Source organism: Cucurbita pepo, chromosome LG17 (genome assembly GCF_002806865.2).
Source record: "Cucurbita pepo subsp. pepo cultivar mu-cu-16 chromosome LG17, ASM280686v2, whole genome shotgun sequence".
In the NCBI taxonomy this organism is placed as follows: domain Eukaryota; kingdom Viridiplantae; phylum Streptophyta; class Magnoliopsida; order Cucurbitales; family Cucurbitaceae; genus Cucurbita; species Cucurbita pepo.
Window position 1 is genome coordinate 6,052,017 of NC_036654.1, and position 16,805 is coordinate 6,068,821.

A 16,805-nucleotide genomic window follows, 5' to 3' on the forward strand; every position below is an offset into this window, starting at 1 on the left:
ACTCTCGTTCGGAGATTGGTTATAATATTCAAGAAAACATTGATGAAGCTCTGGCGTCCATATGAGACGTTCCTTCTTCTCTCCATTCCGACGATGATAATAACCATTCTTCTTCTTGGAAGATTTAGCGTTCAAAGAACTGTTTCTTCTGGTCCGATCATCGATTACGGGCAAGATTCCAACTCGTCCATCGACATCGCCGGAGGAATGGGGAACGCCGACCGGGTTTACATCCGCCGAGACAAAGGAAGGGTTGTCCTTCGATGGTTGATTAGGCGCAGTGGGTTGAACAATATAATCAGCGCCGCCGCCATGAACATCAAACCCATCGGAGGGGACATCATCGGAGAAATCAGGAAGAATCATCACTGCATAAAGAAACAAATAAGAACAAAAACTCATAATTTGGTGGAAAAATAAGAACTTTTGAGAGATTGAGCTTAGAGCACCGCCCGCCCCCGCCGCCCGCCGCCAGCCGCCAGCCGCCAGATGAGTATTGAGAGTCAAGATGGAATGTAAATACCAAATTTCAACCCCTTCGAATAGGCTTTTATAAAGGACCCTAAAAAAAATCCTAATTTTAAGGAATTTAAACCTTCGGTACTATTTTTCTGTTACTAATTAAATGAACTCTAAATTTAATTTAATTTTTTAATTTTAAATTTAACGAGTTTCAATAATATTTTTAAACTTTTAACAAATTTAAAGATATTTTTACCGTTAATTTTGAATAAATAAAAAATAAAATATTACGTTTTCGAAATTCGAAGTGTATGATTGGTTACCCGATCAAATCTTTTATGTCAATTTTGTTACTAATTAAAATAATTTGAAAAACAATATTTATTAAAAAAATTAGAATTGGTACATAGTTTAATAAAACATAAAACCTAGTAAATAGCTGATAAGAGTTCTATTAAATAAAATTTAAAAAAATCAACACGATAAAAAAAATTTAAAATAGGAGAGAATATAGCAACAATTCTCGATACGGGCTAAACTTGTAATTTACATTAAGATATCGATGAATATCAATAAAAGTAATACACTTATATTCTATATATACGCTCGTGTTTTCACCGAAAAAATGATTTGAAAAATTTAGAAGTTTTTGACTTTTTTGAGTATCAGATGTCAATGGTCAATGACTTCCCCAAACTGCTTGATCGATCGACTACCGATGACCCAACACTCCAAGATGTTTGTAAGTTCATTCTAAATTTTACTCAAATTTCATGTTTTTTTTTTTCCTTTATTGAGTTCTTTATCTCTTATTCGAGGTTCACTAGATATTAATTCTGGCGACTTGGAGACTGCCGCCCTCCATGAATTTGCCAGAGGAGGGGGTTCCTCAGCCACGTGCGGTGGAGAAGTAGAAACCACACATTTCGACTCTGAACGTTTAAAGACGATCGAACGACGAGAAGAATTCAAAAAACAACGATTCGTTTGGACGAATGAACTCCATGAAATATTCATTCACGCTTTCAATACTTTAGACAGTAAGTGCCCTGATGATACTCAACAACATTAACTAGCTCGAGTTATTTCAAACCTTGACTAATTCATTATTTGATTAATGTAGAAGCAGTTCCAAGGAAGATTTTAGAGTTTATGAGAAATCATGGCGTTCGAAATATCACTAGAGCCATTGTTGGTAGCCACCTTCAGGTATATATAGATATAGATTTGAATTATTTGGGTTAATTTTGAAGCTAATGTATAATTATAAGTGCAGAAATATCGGTTGCATCTTAAAAGATATGATCTTAAGGTTGATAAATCTTTTAAAGACGACGACGTAAGTTCATGTCCTTCATTAGATATCCAACAAGAAGCCCTGGAACGGGAGGAACATCCTCAGCCTATAATGGAAGCATCAGGACAAGCATCGAATCTCCAACTCGACATGTTATTTTTGAAGTGTTATGAGACACAAAAACATGTTTTCCATCCAAACCCATGGTTGAATCAGGAAGCCCTAGAACGGGAGAAACATCCTCGGCCTGTAACAGAAGCATCAGGACAAGCATTGGATCTCCAACCTAACACGTTATTTTCAGAGTGTTGTCAGACACAAGAGCATGTTTTTGATCCAAACTCATGGTCGAATCAGGAAGCCCTTGAACGGGAGGAATATCCTCGGCTTGTAATGGAAGCATCAGGACAAGTATCGAATCTCCAACCCAACACGTTATTTTCAGAGTGTTATCAGACACAAGAACATGTTTTCAATCCAAACTCATGGTCGAATCAGGAAGCCCTAGAACGGGAGGAACATCCTTGGCCTGTCATGGAAGCATCAGGACAAGTATCGAATCTCCAACCCAACACGTTATTTTCGGAGTGTTATCAGACACAAGAACATGTTTTCAATCCAAACCCATGGTCGAATCAGGAAGCCCTAGAACGGGAGGAACATCCTTGGCCTGTCATGGAAGCATCAGGTCAAGTATCGAATCTCCAACCCAACACGTTATTTTCGGAGTGTTATCAGACACAAGAACATGTTTTCAATCCAAACCCATGGTCGAATCAGGAAGCCCTAGAACGGGAGGAACATCCTTGGCCTGTCATGGAAGCATCAGGACAAGTATCGAATCTCCAACCCAACACGTTATTTTCAGAGTGTTATCAGACACAAGAACATGTTTTCAATCCAAACCCATGGTCGAATCAGGAAGCCCTAGAACGGGAGGAACATCCTTGGCCTGTCATGGAAGCATCAGGTCAAGTATCGAATCTCCAACCCAACACGTTATTTTCGGAGTGTTATCAGACACAAGAACATGTTTTCAATCCAAACCCATGGTCGAATCAGGAAGCCCTAGAACGGGAGGAACATCCTTGGCCTGTCATGGAAGCATCAGGACAAGTATCGAATCTCCAACCCAACACGTTATTTTCAGAGTGTTATCAGACACAAGAACATGTTTTCAATCCAAACTCATGGTCGAATCAGGAAGCCCTAGAACGGGAGGAACATCCTTGGCCTGTCATAGAAGCATCAGGACAAGTATCGAATCTCCAACCCAACACGTTATTTTCGGAGTGTTATCAGACACAAGAACATGTTTTCAATCCAAACCCATGGTCGAATCAGGAAGCCTTGGAACATCCTCGGCTTGTAATGGAAGCATCAGGACAAGCATCGGATCTCCAACCTGTCACGTTATTTTCGGAGTGTTATCAAGCACAAGAACACGTTTTCAATCCAAACCCATGGTCGAATCAGGAAGCCCTGGCATGGGAGGAACATCCTCAGCCTGTAATGGAAGCATCAGGACAAGCATCGAATCTCCAACCCAACACGTTATTTTCAGAATGTTATCAAACACAAGAACATGTTTTCAACCCAAACCCATGGTTGAATCAGGAAGCCCTGAAACACGAGGAACATCCTTGGCCTATACTGGAAGCATCAGGACAAGCATCGAATCTCCAACCCAACATGTTATTTTCGGAGTGTTATCAGACACAAGAACATATTTTCGATCCAAACCCATGGCCGAATCAGTTAGCTAACAATGTTTTTAGGTATGGAAAATAATGTAATGCATGATTATCTTTGTCACAAGCTCTTGAGAGAGTACAAAGAGACTTACAAAGGATCACAAGTAGAACTATTTTGTCATGGTGTTGTAGGATGGGCACGTTCAGGAATCCTCCCATCAGTGATTTTTAAGGTTTAGGTATTTATTTATTTATTATTCACCATTTGGGTTGAATTTTCATACAATTAAATATTGTTCTTAAATATATCATATAATAAATTTTGTCCATTAGTGTTATCGATCTCTACGTTACAATTCCAATGATGATATTATTAGTGTAATTTTGAATAGTAACGGTACAGATGTTAAATAAGATTATTAGTGTAGTACTCTTGAATAGTACTGTATCGATGTTAAACATGATTATTAGTGTAATTTTGAATACTACCGACGTTAACATCTCAAATTTATAATATCATTAAGATTATTAGTGTAATTTTGAATGGTACAATATCGACGTTAAACAGCTCAAATGTATCGATGTTAAACGGCCTCAAATTTATAATTTTATCGATCAATTTTAGAGGTAAAGTTGATTTTGAATATAAGTGAATTTTGAAATTTAAATTTGGGTGATTTATTGGATGAAATCTCGCAAACTGACCAAATCTCTGATTTTTTTTTTTAAAAATTATAACTAAATTTGATTTTTTTTTAAAATTATAGCTAAATTTGAAATATCAGTTTTGATTTTTTTTTTAAATTAGAACTAAATTTCAAATCTGATTTTTTTTTTTAAATTATAACTAAATTTCAAATCTCAGATTTGATTTTTTTTTTAAATTATAAAAAAAAAATTATACCGATTTTTTTAATTAAAAAAACTAAAAATAACTCAGTATACTCTCATTACTATCGAATTGTATGTTGTTTGTATGATTGTCTGATTCGATTATTAATATTTTTAATATTCAACATTTTTTTTAGAAAAAAATCTGTATTAATCGAATTGTGAGACGTTTGTTAATCAAGAGTCTACAAATCAGAATGTACCAGTCGAATTGTGGGACGTTTGTTAACCGAGTCTATATCAACTTGTTTACACTTTGATTATAGGTCGAGTTTTAATTTATCTGAACACAAGGAGAAAACTGTAAAAATAAGATAAATTGGGAGAAATCTTACGTTGTATTGAACAATAAAATGGGCTCTTATATAGTACAGAATACATCGACTAAATCAAATCTAATTCAAATAACTAAATCAAATATAATCCAAACAACTCGGATAAAATTTAAATTAATATTTATTTTTTAAGTTATTATTAAAAATATCTTTAAATTTTTTTTCGAACATCGATAGTATCGTAGTTTCGGTAAGTTTTATAAAATGCATCTTTATATAAATACTTATACAAAAAAAATATTCTATCTTATGAAAAATATTTCAAAACTATTATTTAAAGATGTTTAATTTTTAATCAATATTATTATAATATTAATTTTTAGTTTTGAAATATTTAGAAATTTAGAATTATATAATATTTATTTTTGAGAAAAAAAAAATGTACTAATCCCAGAGTCCATGTTAATCTATTTACATTATATTTTAAGTTTTTAGTTGTTTTTAATTCATTTATTTGTTTATTATTATTATTATTAATTTTTTTTTTTTTAATTTTCTCATAATTGGATCTGTGGGTGGAATGGGCTTCTCATAATTGGGTCTGTAAGTGGAATGGGCTTTACAATTGGGCTTTTAGGTGGAATGGGCTTCCCATAATTGGGCCTGAGTGGGCTCTCTTTTGTTCCTCCGTTTTCAAAATTGGCTGTGAGTGGGCTCATACTTAATATATTACCTTTTTCATTTTAGTCCTTTTTTTAATATATAATTTATTTTAATTCTCATACTAAAAAAAGTAATTTCAAGCCTAAAATTCTCATATTTTTTTATCAAGAAAATATATTTAATTCATCAATAACATAAATGTCATCCAATTCTTTAAAATATCGAAATTTAAGTTTAATTTTTTTATTAATTATTTAAGAAATATAAATATAAATTTAAAAATAATAATTTTGAGTTGTTAAAATACTAAAATAAAAAGAACTAAATGTTAATAAATACATAATTTAAAATTGAAATTATAGAGATAAATGTGTGGAAGAAAACTAAATTAAATGTTTGTTTTTTTAGATTTGTTTTATGAAAAGGTTGTAAGACGGCAAACAATAGGAAAAGACAATAATAACCCCAGCACTTTTTCCCCAACAATATATCACGGGAGATTTTCAGTAATATTGTGATGAGGGCAAAAAGGGGAATAGGAGTCCTAATCCATAATCGGCGGTCCCTGGTTGTTTGACGGTAAAACGCGGGAGTTTCTTTCTTGGTCATCTCAGAGTCAGAAATCGTGTTCGCTAAGGGATCACCAGCCAAATCTCGTTGACCTTATAACTCCTCAATCGCGAGCGAGAGTTACTTAATTTCTTCGTCTTTTCTTCAAGAACCACGAACGGTGCCGCTTAAGAGATTTCGCCGAAGGGTGTTGAAGAATTCATCCACGTTTCGTACGGTTTCTGACCCCTGAATCGAATTCNAATTTGAATTTGAGAATGGAAAGTGAAGCTTATAGCTATGGATTCTCTGATTCTGCTGTTGCTGATGCTTTGAGGAACTCTCAGTTAAAATCCCAGTCGCGTTAGTCGTTTCTCGATCTTAATTTACTCATTTTCTGTGGTTTAGGTTTTGTTTTTGGGGGTTTTTGGTTTGAATGAATTCTGTTTGGTTTTGTAGATTTTTATTTTGATTACGAGGAAGTGGATGGGGATGATGATTTGAATTCGGAATATCCTTGCCCGTTTTGTCCTGAGGAATTTGATTTGGTTGAGTTATGCTGCCATATTGATGACGAACATCCCGTAGAAGCCAAGTTTGGAGTAAGACAATCGCTTAACTTCTTCTTTTTTTTTTTTTTTTAGTAGGAGATTCGAAATATTTCCCTTGATATGTGGTATCAACCAAAAACTTGCTTGCATTTTCTGACTCTCGAGATTTGGGTCAGTTCATAGTTCTTATTTTGATTGTCTTCTTTGAGTGAGTTTGAACTTCAAGTTCAAGGCATTGTCCTGTTGTTTGTTAACGTTCAGTGTTTTGATCTTATTGTGCAACTTTTTCATTTCAAGTTTTTGTTGGAACTTGTTTCATGACTATAAGAAGCCCCTTTCTGATCTATCCTCTTATTCGTTGTTATAGACTTTATCATCATTAACCCACCTACTAATATCAGATGTTGGTACTGCTCTGTTGCTTAATGTATTGTTCTATTGGACTTGACCTGGAAAATTAGATTGCTATGGTTGTCTGTAGCTCGGATAACGTGGTAGCGTGTCTGTAGCTCGGATAACGTGGTAGCGTGGTGGTATTTTCCTTTAGATTTTTTTCTTCCTCCCGTGGATGTTATACTCGTGTGCTTGTCTTGCCTCCGGTCAAGAATGTTCGTGTATGATTATTATGTCGGCATCAGCGTTGAAAGTTTAAAGATCTTTTTAGATGAACACGAAAACACACACTCTTATGTCGGCATCGGATTGCACAAAAACACACACTCTCGATTTAGATGAACACGAAGAACCGAAGAGAGAAAAGTTAAGGAGGAATATTGGCTAAAGGATTTGTATGGATGACTTTAGGTATGTACTTGAAGTCATCCATCTAAACCTTTAGCCAATATTCCTCCTTGCATTTTCTCTCTCCTATTCTTTGTGTTCATCTACATCGAGTGTGAGCGTTGTCGTGCGATCCTAACATTTTCTGCATGCTTTTGTGATCTTTCTATACCTTCTTTTGAAATTTGTTTGTCTTTTTTGTGGTTTTTCATGCGTTTGGTTTCATGCATTTCCAGATATGTCCTATTTGTTCTACAAGCGTGGGAGAGAATATGGTTGGACATATAACGATGCAACATGGAGATATATTTAATATATCCTTTTCTTTCATTGTTTCGATATGGTTAAGTTTCCCCAATTTTGTAAAGCTCTCAGATGTTTTTCTGTTTCTTGTTTATATCCGAATCCATACGTTCTTTTCCTTAACTTGAGATTACAGTCAACAAAGATTGAAATTTGATAAAGACGATTTCCCTCAAAGTCTTTCTTTCGAGAGGAAAGAGTTACTAGATGATCATGTAAGAACTCTTTCTGGGTTTTCTTCTCTGCATTCCACCTCCAAGATGGCACCTGATCCATTGCTGTCATTTTTATGCAATGCACCTGTCATCAATGAGTCTGAAACTGTTCGGCCCGGGCCTTCAAGTATAGAAAAAATGGAGGAAAAAGATTTAGACGATACACTGTCGGAAAGGTAAGCACCGAAATATGCTTCTCGATGCCTCTTATATTAAAAGATGATGTGTTTGATCTGATTTGAAACTTACACACTTTGTACCTGCATCTGTTCATCATAATTATGATTTTTTCTGCTTCTTAGGCATGCATTTTGGTTTGTTATTTAAAATGTTTTCTGTATAAGTTCAGAGATGTCCTGCTTCTCCTACGAGCTTAAATAACCCTGAGTTACTGTTGTGAGTGTCACAATATGTTTAAGGCTATTATAAACTTACACACTTCGTCGATCGTGCAGCTAATGACAAATAGTTCAAAGATATGTCAGGAGTTAAATATTTAGTTCCACTCGCTTTCTAAACTCATGGTTCGAGCTACGTTGCAGTTTTATTTTGGTTTCCATTTTCCTTTTAGGGTCATACAGGGTCATTGTAGCTTCGGAGTTATACTGTCATTGAACTGTAAAATGATCCTGTTTCAGTTTCATGCCTTTATATTCGAATCGAGTTGTTTGTGTTGGTCGAGTTATTTTTGCTCTCCTTACTGTCATTTCATTCGTAGCAACTCTATAACTTCTGTGATGGAGATGCCTCATATCCCAAAACTCATCCTCTCCAACCTAATGATGTTAAATATGCATATGTAGGGATGTCGGGTTACCTTCTCTACCAGACACAAACCAAGAAGAGAAGACTCGGAGATCGGACTTCGTACGGGGGCTAGTTTTCTCCATCATCTTAGGCGACAATTTATAATAGACATCACAAAGGCAGAAGAAGAGGGATGCTATATCATATTTGTAGGAAATGGTATTATGATTAGTGTTTATTTCAACCTCCATATTACTGTAATGGGAACACGACGTAGGAATATATGAATTTGGCTTCGTAAATATGGTTAGAAAGTGTAAGCATTCTGTCTCTTGTGCTACGCCTCAGCTCCTTGCTTTCCTGCTTCTTGTCATAAATTAGTCTTAACTACAACCAAGAGACTGGATTGCCACAGAAAACATTATAGGTTCCAAGTGTCTGGTGTTCTTGTGATAGTCTGCAATAGTTGTGTTGTCCACGTGGGATTGGTCTCGACGGTAAAGGTTCTTCAATTAGCTTTATCTCATTCAAGAAAAGAGTTACTGAACCAACCTGTAAGTCATCCTAAGATAAGATCGGATAGGTGAAAGAGGTAAGAGAAGTCGAGTTGGAGAGGTGAATGAGTAAGTAGCTCGAGGGCTTTAGAGACTTTTCTCTCGACTTTAACGACGAAAAAAACTTTCATAGGTAAATCTTTGCCTGTTAGGCAAGAGGATAGCAAGTTTAACAATAATGACATTTGTCAGTATGCCACCGTTTGTTTACTAAGATCATCATAGATCATTAATGCGTGTATTCCATTATCATGGAAATATTCCTCATGGCTCACTCAGAATATGGGGCCAGAAATTGAAGAGGAGAAGGATTCGAAGCAAGCGTGAAAGAGAGATTTATCCTTTAGCATTGTTGTGTCACGATATACATTGTTTTCAAGAAACAATCTCTTTCATCAAAAACTAAGATCGTACATGATACACATTTTGCAAGTAACGTTCAATTATGAACTATGCATGAACTCAAGACCTCGAGGATACTAAGAGTGAAATGCGACAATAAAAAAAAAACAAAAAAAAACAAAAAAACAAAAAAAAGTTGTATTTATGATGTAATATCTCATAAATAAATAAACAAATAAAAGTGGTTGGATTCAAGCAGAAGCGTAGAATCTAGTGGAGATGAGGGCAATCCTATCCCGGTTTACAAAATCCGGTTGGGGCCAGTTCTAACCCGGGTCAAAATCTTACTCCAGCTAGGGTTTTCCCGAAATCCACAAACCAGTTTCCCATCGGCTTATCCAGGAAAATCTCATCCCCAAAATTCCCATTCCTCTCCAACACTTACCGAAGCTCCATCCTCGGCTCTCACTCTCAAGGTGCGTTTCGATTCATTCCATCAACAAAATCCATCTTCGCTGTTAGATTGTTTGATTTTGCTTGTTCATTTATGTCTTCGATTGAAGTCAATTGAATTCTGTTTTCGATTTTGCTTTCCTTCGAGTATTGGAATGATGGCATGACTTTTTGATTCTTTCTCTGCTCTTCCATGGAGCTTTGAAGTTGCATAATCGAGTTATTTACCCTTGTGGACTGGCTTCCTCTTGGATTGCTCTGTTCGAAGGAGATTTCAATGATTTTGAGGAATTTATGGGAAACATAAGTATGAACAGTCCAGTGTAAATTTTTTGCTGTATCCTTTACTATTTCCCACTCTAAATCAGAAGTAATATACCAGTTCTTTGTGAGTTTGAGTGTAGAACCAATATCAAATTGTTATGGAAAAACTTATTACTATTGAAGTTATTTTAGAACCAATATGCTTAAAGATACTGTTTGAATGTGAGTAATTGTAATTGCAAGTAGATCATTGTTTGAGTTATGTACATTAGACTGATGCCTTGCTACAATGATAGCAGGATGGGTGTCCAGACACGGAATAGTAACGATCGGCTTAGAACAGTTTGGACGCCTGAAATGGATAGATATTTCATAGACCTTATGTTGGAACAAGTTAACAAAGGGAACAGATTTGACGAGCATTTGTTCAGTAAACGAGCGTGGAGATTTATGATCTCTCTGTTCAATGCAAAATTCAAATTCGAGTATGAAAAGGATGTTTTGAAGAATCGACATAAAACGTTGAGGAATCTGTTCAAAGCTGTGAAGAATCTCCTTGATCAGAGGGGTTTCAGCTGGGACGAAGTGCGGCAAATGGTGACTGCTGAGAATCATGTCTGGGATGAATATGTTAAGGTTTTGATGAATTCAGCAAATTTGTAGAAAGCATTTCTATATTTCTTTATTTTGTTTTCTTCTTTCTTACCTAAAGTTCGAAGAATTTATATATCATGTTCACAGGAACACCCCGAGGCACGATCTTTTAGAATTAAGAGCATCCCATATTACAATGATCTGTGTATAATATATGGAGGCGCGACAGTCGGACAAAAAGGTAATCATCTTTACTTTGACAATATTATAGCACGCAATTATCTTGTTGTTCTGTTTGTTAATTATGGGTCATCAGGGATCTATTCGCAGGAGTCGTCTCATTCAGGTGATAATGAGACGATGTATACGAAGCCGCTGGGGACAGCCAGTGAGGGAGATGTTGAAGCACTTAATGGAATCATGATCGGTGAAGACTATAAAATCTCTGTGTCTGGAGATGTTGATGAGCTACCACAAATGTCAACTACAGCAACCACAGCCATTTCTCGTTCCCGAACGTATTGGCAGCCTCCTATGGACAGATTCTTCATAGACCTTATGTTGGAGCAAGTGCAGAAAGGCAACCAAATAGATGGGATTTTTCGGAAACACTCGTGGGCTGAGATGATTGCATCATTCAATGCTAAGTTTGGTTTCAATTATGATGTGGATGTATTGAAGAATAGGTATAAAACTCTGAGGAGGCAGTATAATGTCATAAAGAATCTATTAGACTTGGACGGATTTCTCTGGGACGAGACACGTCAAATGATTACCGCTGACGATTACATTTGGCAAGACTATATCAAGGTAAGCAAACTACACATTAGCTCAACAATTCTATTTTTGTTTGCCTGCGGACTTTGTTGTTTGTTGTTCATAGATTTGCACATGAACATGTCGGCTGCAGTTGATCATACTGAACTTTTGCTCATTGAATTTGATCATAAAAGAACTGTTGTGGGGTTTTGAAGGTAATCATATTATTTAGATTAGTTTTCACCAAAAACAGCCGGCATCGGCTCAAGCCACTAGCAGATATTATTCTCTTTAGGCTTTTCGTTTTGGGCTTCTCCTCAAGGTTTTTAAAATGCATCTGCTAGGGGAGGCTTCCACACCCTTATAAAGAATATTTTGTTTCGTTCTCCTCCCCAACCGATGTGAGATCTCATAATCTACCCGTTTCGAGGTCCAGCGTCCTCGTTGGCACTCGTTATCTTCTCTAGTCGATGTGAGACCCCCCAATCCACCCCCTTCGGGACTCAACGTTCTTGCTGGCACACCGCCTTGTGTCCACCCCCCTTCGAGGCTCAGCCTCCTCACTGGCACATCGCCCGATCCAAGCCCACCACTAGCAGATATTGTCCTCTTTAGGCTTTCCCTCCTGGGCTTCCACTTAAGGTTTTTAAAACGCATATGCTAGAGAGAGGTTTCCACACCCTTATAAAGAATGCTTCGTTCTCCTCCCCAACCGATGTGGGATCTCGCAATCCACTCGGTAGAGGTTTCGATTTCTCCAATCGAGGATGCTGGGCCCTGAAGGGGGTGGATTGTGAGATTCCACATCGGTTGGAGAGGAGAATAAAACATTTTTTATAAGAGTGAGAAAACCTCTCCCTAGCAGACGCGTTTTAAAACCTTGAGAGAAAGCTCAAAGAGGACAGTATCGGTTAGCGGTGGACTTGGGCCGTTACACATTCAGCATAAGTAAGGTCTTTTAACTATAGTTGTGGGAGAATTCGTTCTAAAGTCATGTGTCATTATGATATGGTGTAATAGTTATAAAAGTGGACACAAATTCAGTATTTTGTGCTGTTTAGAATATTAGCATAGTTCTTAACTAGTTTTGTTGCTGAATGGTAGGCACATACAGACGCTCGACAATTCATGACACGGCCAGTGCCATATTATAAGGATCTGTGTGTGATCTGCGATCCGAGTTTTGACGAAAGAGAGTGCTCTCCAGGACAAGGTATAGAGCAGCACCACGACGCCGAGGACGGAAAACTTTCAATAGGTTTCCAGTCTCCTATTACATCAGTTTCAAGTGAAGAACAAGCAAGCGAGAAGGAATCAACACATTTAGGTCCAAAGAACAAGAGGGAATTAGAAAGCATGTCTAGTTTTGATCATAACAAGAAGCTAAGAGGTGAAGATGAGAGCATGGCGAGTGCCCTTCGAGAGATGGCAAGCTTCGTTTCTTCCTTATCAGACAAGAAGAAAAACGACGATAACTCGAGTTCCATCTCGATTGAGACAGTAATTGAAGCTATCCAAGCATTGCCAAACATGGATGAGGACCTTGTATTGGATGCTTGTGATCTCCTTGAGGATGAAAAGAAGGCAAAAACGTTTATCGCGTTGGATGTCAAATTACGACGAAAGTGGTTGATACGAAAACTTCGACCCGAGGGGGCGTAAGTTCTTTTAGTTCCTTCTTTTATACTTCATTTATTTTCTTATAGAGAGCGAGGACTTGCTGGAAAATTTTGAAATGTTATGTATAATATTAGATTTTTGAGCGTGAAGTTTAAGTGTACACCACAAATGCTTAGATTAAATAAAAGATTTTTGGTGTTTGTTGGAATTATGCAATGGTCAGTCAATTGTGTTCATCTCTTTCGGTTGATTTAGTTTATACAAACAAATAGATATAATTCCCTAAATACAATAATAAAATAAAATAACACGAAAGCATATATAAAAAGAATTTAATATGTGTGATACTTAGAGACCAAAATGGAATTGAATGGCTGAAATCAGATTTCATTTCAGGACCCATTTGCGGCGAGTCGTCTCGTCGGGCCGCAACCGGGTGAGGTTTTTTCGGCTGAACGACGACAACGAGATTAGCGAAGAAACCAGAGGGCCCCCATAAATTTGTTCCTCTTTTTGTTTAATCTCTCGCAATTTCTGATCCACGAATGAATATCCCTCAGTTTCGTATGTATATCCACTTCTATTTCTTCTCAGTTTCCGATTACTTTCCTTCTCTTTAACGAATACAAGAGTGCCCGTACCAATCGACTTGACTTTCCTCTCTTCTTGTTCTGGCCATGCGACTCTGGTTTTCCGAGATCCGCCTCTCGAAAGAGGGTTATTTTGGTGATTTTTGCGCTCAAATCACTGTTTATTCTTCTGGGTATTTGATTAAATACTGCCATGGCTACCGATTCTCATTCCCCTACTCCGAGGGCTCTTCTCTGTAATGCTGGAGCTGGTGCCGCTGCTGGTATTTGCATCCCTTTGATTATTTTTCTTTTCGATTGAGATGCTTATCTATATTTGGGTGTAAATTTTGTGGGATATGAAACTGGAAGATTTAGTTGTTGCTTGAGATTCATACTTCTTGAATACACTATCACCTAGTTTGTTAGATGATTAAGCATTTGATTCTTGGCTTGAGAGAACTTTTGAACTGGATTCTGGATTCTGGATTCTGTTGTAGGAGTTCTTGCTGCTACGTTTGTGTGCCCTTTGGATGTTATCAAGACTAGATTTCAGGTTCATGGACTGCCAAACATTGGAAAAGGTATGACCATAATTGTCTTAGTTATCGTGCATTGATGACTTGTGATGCATTTTTAATGAATTTGTTCTGTTTTATCTGTACAGGGAGTCTCATACTTGGTAGTCTGAAACAAATTGCTCATGCGGAGGGGCTGCGTGGAATGTATAGAGGACTCTCACCTACTGTGCTTGCACTACTTCCTAACTGGGCTGTAAGTCCTGAATCTTGTTTATATCCAAAATCTCTTGAAACTTGGATTTTAAAACAATATTAGCTGCTTCAATGTTGTCTGTCTGCTGTGTTTGCATTACCTCCTTATCAGTGTAGTAAACCTTCAAACGAATACTACCTCGATATTGTCTTCTTTGGGCTTTCCCCTTTCGGGCTTCCCCTCAAGGTTTTGAAACGTGTCTGCTAGGGAGAGGTTTCCACACCCTTATAAAGAATGTTTCGTTCCCCTCTACAACATCTTTCATATTAACCAATATTTTCCATTGGCAGGTTTATTTCACAATCTATGAACAGCTTAAATGCTTTCTTGGCTCTGATGGTTAGTTTGATCATTTACTTTCGTTTCTTTCAATTAATGACGTTTATCATTTTGCATCGATATTCACATGGTATGCGTTCTGTATCTATTTCCATGGTATATGTGCAGATGAAAGGCATCAGCTTTCAATAGGTGCTAATATGTTGGCTGCTTCTGGTGCTGGGGCTGCTACAGCTATTGCAACTAATCCTCTATGGGTTGTTAAGACCAGACTTCAGGTGAGGATTTCAAGCTCATATTCTTAATTAATTTTTATGTTAAAAAAAATTATTAATAAGCTTTAGGCCCTTAGCCATTGAGAAATCTGAAAGATAGCTTACCGAAATCTTGTAGTTTCCTTATCCGAAGCGGTTCTCTTATCAAAGGGATGGTATCGAAAAAGATTAAACTCATCATGAGAGAGTTGTTCAATCCTTGCCCCTTGAACATGTTGTATAAGGAGCAGTTATTGCGTTTTGTAAGGACCGAAAGACATCATAGCGCTTGAAAGAAGTAAATCCGAACCGATCTAATAAATGCTTAGCTGGCATTCCTCCAAATTGTTACGTAGGATTCGTCTTTGTGGATTGAGAGGCATGGGGGGTGAAACAAAGAGAACTGAGGTGTCCATTGAATTGTTGCATGAGTTTTGTTAACATTTCTTTTCTATTATGCCTAATGTGAGCTTATGTGAGATCCCATCTCGATTGGAGATAGGAACGAGTGCTAGTGAGGACGCTGAGTCCCAAAGGGAGGTGGATTGTGAGATCCCACGTCGATTCGAGAGAGGAACGAATGCCAACAAGGCGCCCTGAAGGGGGGTGGACTGTGAGATCTCATATCGGTTGGGGAGGAGAACGAAACATTCTTTATAAGGGTGTGGAAACCTCTCCCTAACATACGCATTTTAAAAACCTTGAGAGAAAGCTTAAAGAGAACAATATATGCTAGCAGTGGGCTTGGACGGTTACTTCTGCATACTGTTTGCTTTTATTAGCTATTTCAAATGAATCGGGTTCGTTTGGTAAAAACTAACTCGACCAGTTATGACTACTTGGACTAGACGCAGGGAATGAAATCTGGTGTCCTACCGTATAGAAACACAGTTTCTGCCTTGAAGAGAATAGCCTATGAAGAAGGCATCCGTGGATTGTACAGGTTCCCTATTTCTTATCATGTTTCCATCTGATCTATGTATCTTATATGGAGAAAACGACTATAATGATCATTAGCTCAGCTGTAACACTGGTGTTCCACAGTGGTCTTGTGCCTGCTCTGGCTGGTGTTAGTCACGTCGCGATCCAGTTTCCGACATATGAGAAAATAAAAGGCTATTTGGCTAGCAGAGGTAACTATTTGATAACCCATTTGATATCTCCTTCAGGGAAAAGCTAGTACTAAACTTACATTGTGATATCGTAGATAATACGACGACGGATAAACTCTCCGCACGTGACGTTGCAGTCGCCTCATCTGTCTCCAAGATATTCGCGTCCACATTGACTTATCCACATGAGGTGGGATCTTTTCTCCTTTTCTCCTGCACATTATCCAGATCAAGAACATATACTTTTCTGATTGAGATGAACTCATCTGGGTTTGAAACATCCAAGATCCTGCCGTGACATTGCAATCTTTCTTGCAGGTTGTACGTTCCAGGCTTCAGGAACAAGGGTTCCACTCCGAGAAGCGTTATTCGGGCGTAACCGATTGCGTAAAGAAAGTGTTTCAGCAAGATGGTCTCCCCGGTTTCTATCGAGGGTGCGCAGCCAACCTTCTTAGGACGACGCCTGCAGCTGCCATCACATTTACCAGCTTTGAAATGATCCACCGTTCTCTTCTCAACTTATTTCCTTCTGATCCACACCAACACACATTATGAAGACGGGTAATGTTCACAATTCTTTGGGGACACACTAATATTGCCATTACTGTCTCAGTAAAGCTTCAACATGGAATGTCCTTTTTGTTGAGAAGCAACCAGTCTCTCACTCACTATAACATTATAAGCTATGGGTTTAACTAATATCTCTTACCATGCTCATTTCCTCTAGTTACTATTGTCCATTAACGACGACGATGTGTGCACCAAGTTATCACAAAATGGCAACTTCTCGATCATAATTGTACG

General features: G+C 37.5%; 3 protein-coding genes across 5 annotated transcripts; all 3 read left to right on the plus strand.

Moving 5' to 3' along the window:
* Window positions 1-6,109: 6,109 nt before the first annotated feature.
* Window positions 6,110-8,760, plus strand: LOC111778101 (protein DEHYDRATION-INDUCED 19-like). Its single transcript, XM_023657752.1, has 5 exons — window positions 6,110-6,194; window positions 6,291-6,433; window positions 7,399-7,476; window positions 7,600-7,856; window positions 8,484-8,760. Exons 1-5 carry the CDS (start codon window positions 6,110-6,112, stop codon window positions 8,590-8,592), a joined length of 672 nt encoding a protein of 223 aa, XP_023513520.1. The 3' UTR covers window positions 8,593-8,760.
* Window positions 8,761-9,657: 897 nt separating this feature from the next.
* Window positions 9,658-13,538, plus strand: LOC111778635 (L10-interacting MYB domain-containing protein). Of its 3 annotated transcripts, none has more exons than XM_023658566.1 (6): window positions 9,658-9,799; window positions 10,340-10,676; window positions 10,782-10,875; window positions 10,951-11,444; window positions 12,498-13,051; window positions 13,410-13,538. In XM_023658566.1, the coding sequence occupies exons 2-6, from the start codon at window positions 10,341-10,343 to the stop codon at window positions 13,510-13,512; spliced, it is 1,581 nt and encodes a 526-aa protein (XP_023514334.1). In that variant the 5' UTR covers window positions 9,658-9,799; window position 10,340; the 3' UTR covers window positions 13,513-13,538. The 3 variants fall into 3 exon arrangements, with proteins under 3 accessions (XP_023514334.1, XP_023514335.1, XP_023514336.1); XM_023658567.1 differs by lacking the exon at window positions 9,658-9,799 and adding an exon at window positions 9,807-10,083; XM_023658568.1 differs by lacking the exon at window positions 9,658-9,799 and having other exon boundaries at window positions 10,518-10,676; window positions 10,760-10,875.
* A 190-nt stretch (window positions 13,539-13,728) lies between these two features.
* On the plus strand, window positions 13,729-16,798 carry LOC111778636 (nicotinamide adenine dinucleotide transporter 1, chloroplastic-like). The gene is made up of 9 exons (XM_023658569.1): window positions 13,729-13,866; window positions 14,083-14,166; window positions 14,250-14,356; window positions 14,647-14,695; window positions 14,804-14,913; window positions 15,738-15,832; window positions 15,934-16,022; window positions 16,097-16,191; window positions 16,320-16,798. The coding sequence occupies exons 1-9, from the start codon at window positions 13,797-13,799 to the stop codon at window positions 16,554-16,556; spliced, it is 936 nt and encodes a 311-aa protein (XP_023514337.1). The 5' UTR covers window positions 13,729-13,796; the 3' UTR covers window positions 16,557-16,798.
* Window positions 16,799-16,805: the final 7 nt, after the last annotated feature.

Bases quoted from the DNA above. Each gene is read 5' to 3' on its own strand.
- LOC111778636 (XM_023658569.1), top strand. From the start codon at position 13,797: ATGGCTACCGATTCTCATTCCCCTACTCCGAGGGCTCTTCTCTGTAAT. The intron at 13,867-14,082 runs GTATTTGCATCC...ATTCTGTTGTAG, and splicing joins TGGAGCTGGTGCCGCTGCTG to GAGTTCTTGCTGCTACGTTT. The intron at 16,192-16,319 runs GTGGGATCTTTT...TCTTTCTTGCAG, and splicing joins CATTGACTTATCCACATGAG to GTTGTACGTTCCAGGCTTCA.
- LOC111778635 (XM_023658566.1), top strand. From the start codon at position 10,341: ATGGGTGTCCAGACACGGAATAGTAACGATCGGCTTAGAACAGTTTGG. The intron at 10,677-10,781 runs GTTTTGATGAAT...TCATGTTCACAG, and splicing joins TCTGGGATGAATATGTTAAG to GAACACCCCGAGGCACGATC. The intron at 10,876-10,950 runs GTAATCATCTTT...ATGGGTCATCAG, and splicing joins CGCGACAGTCGGACAAAAAG to GGATCTATTCGCAGGAGTCG.
- LOC111778101 (XM_023657752.1), top strand. From the start codon at position 6,110: ATGGAAAGTGAAGCTTATAGCTATGGATTCTCTGATTCTGCTGTTGCT. The intron at 6,195-6,290 runs GTTAGTCGTTTC...TTGGTTTTGTAG, and splicing joins TCAGTTAAAATCCCAGTCGC to ATTTTTATTTTGATTACGAG. The intron at 7,857-8,483 runs GTAAGCACCGAA...ATGCATATGTAG, and splicing joins GACGATACACTGTCGGAAAG to GGATGTCGGGTTACCTTCTC.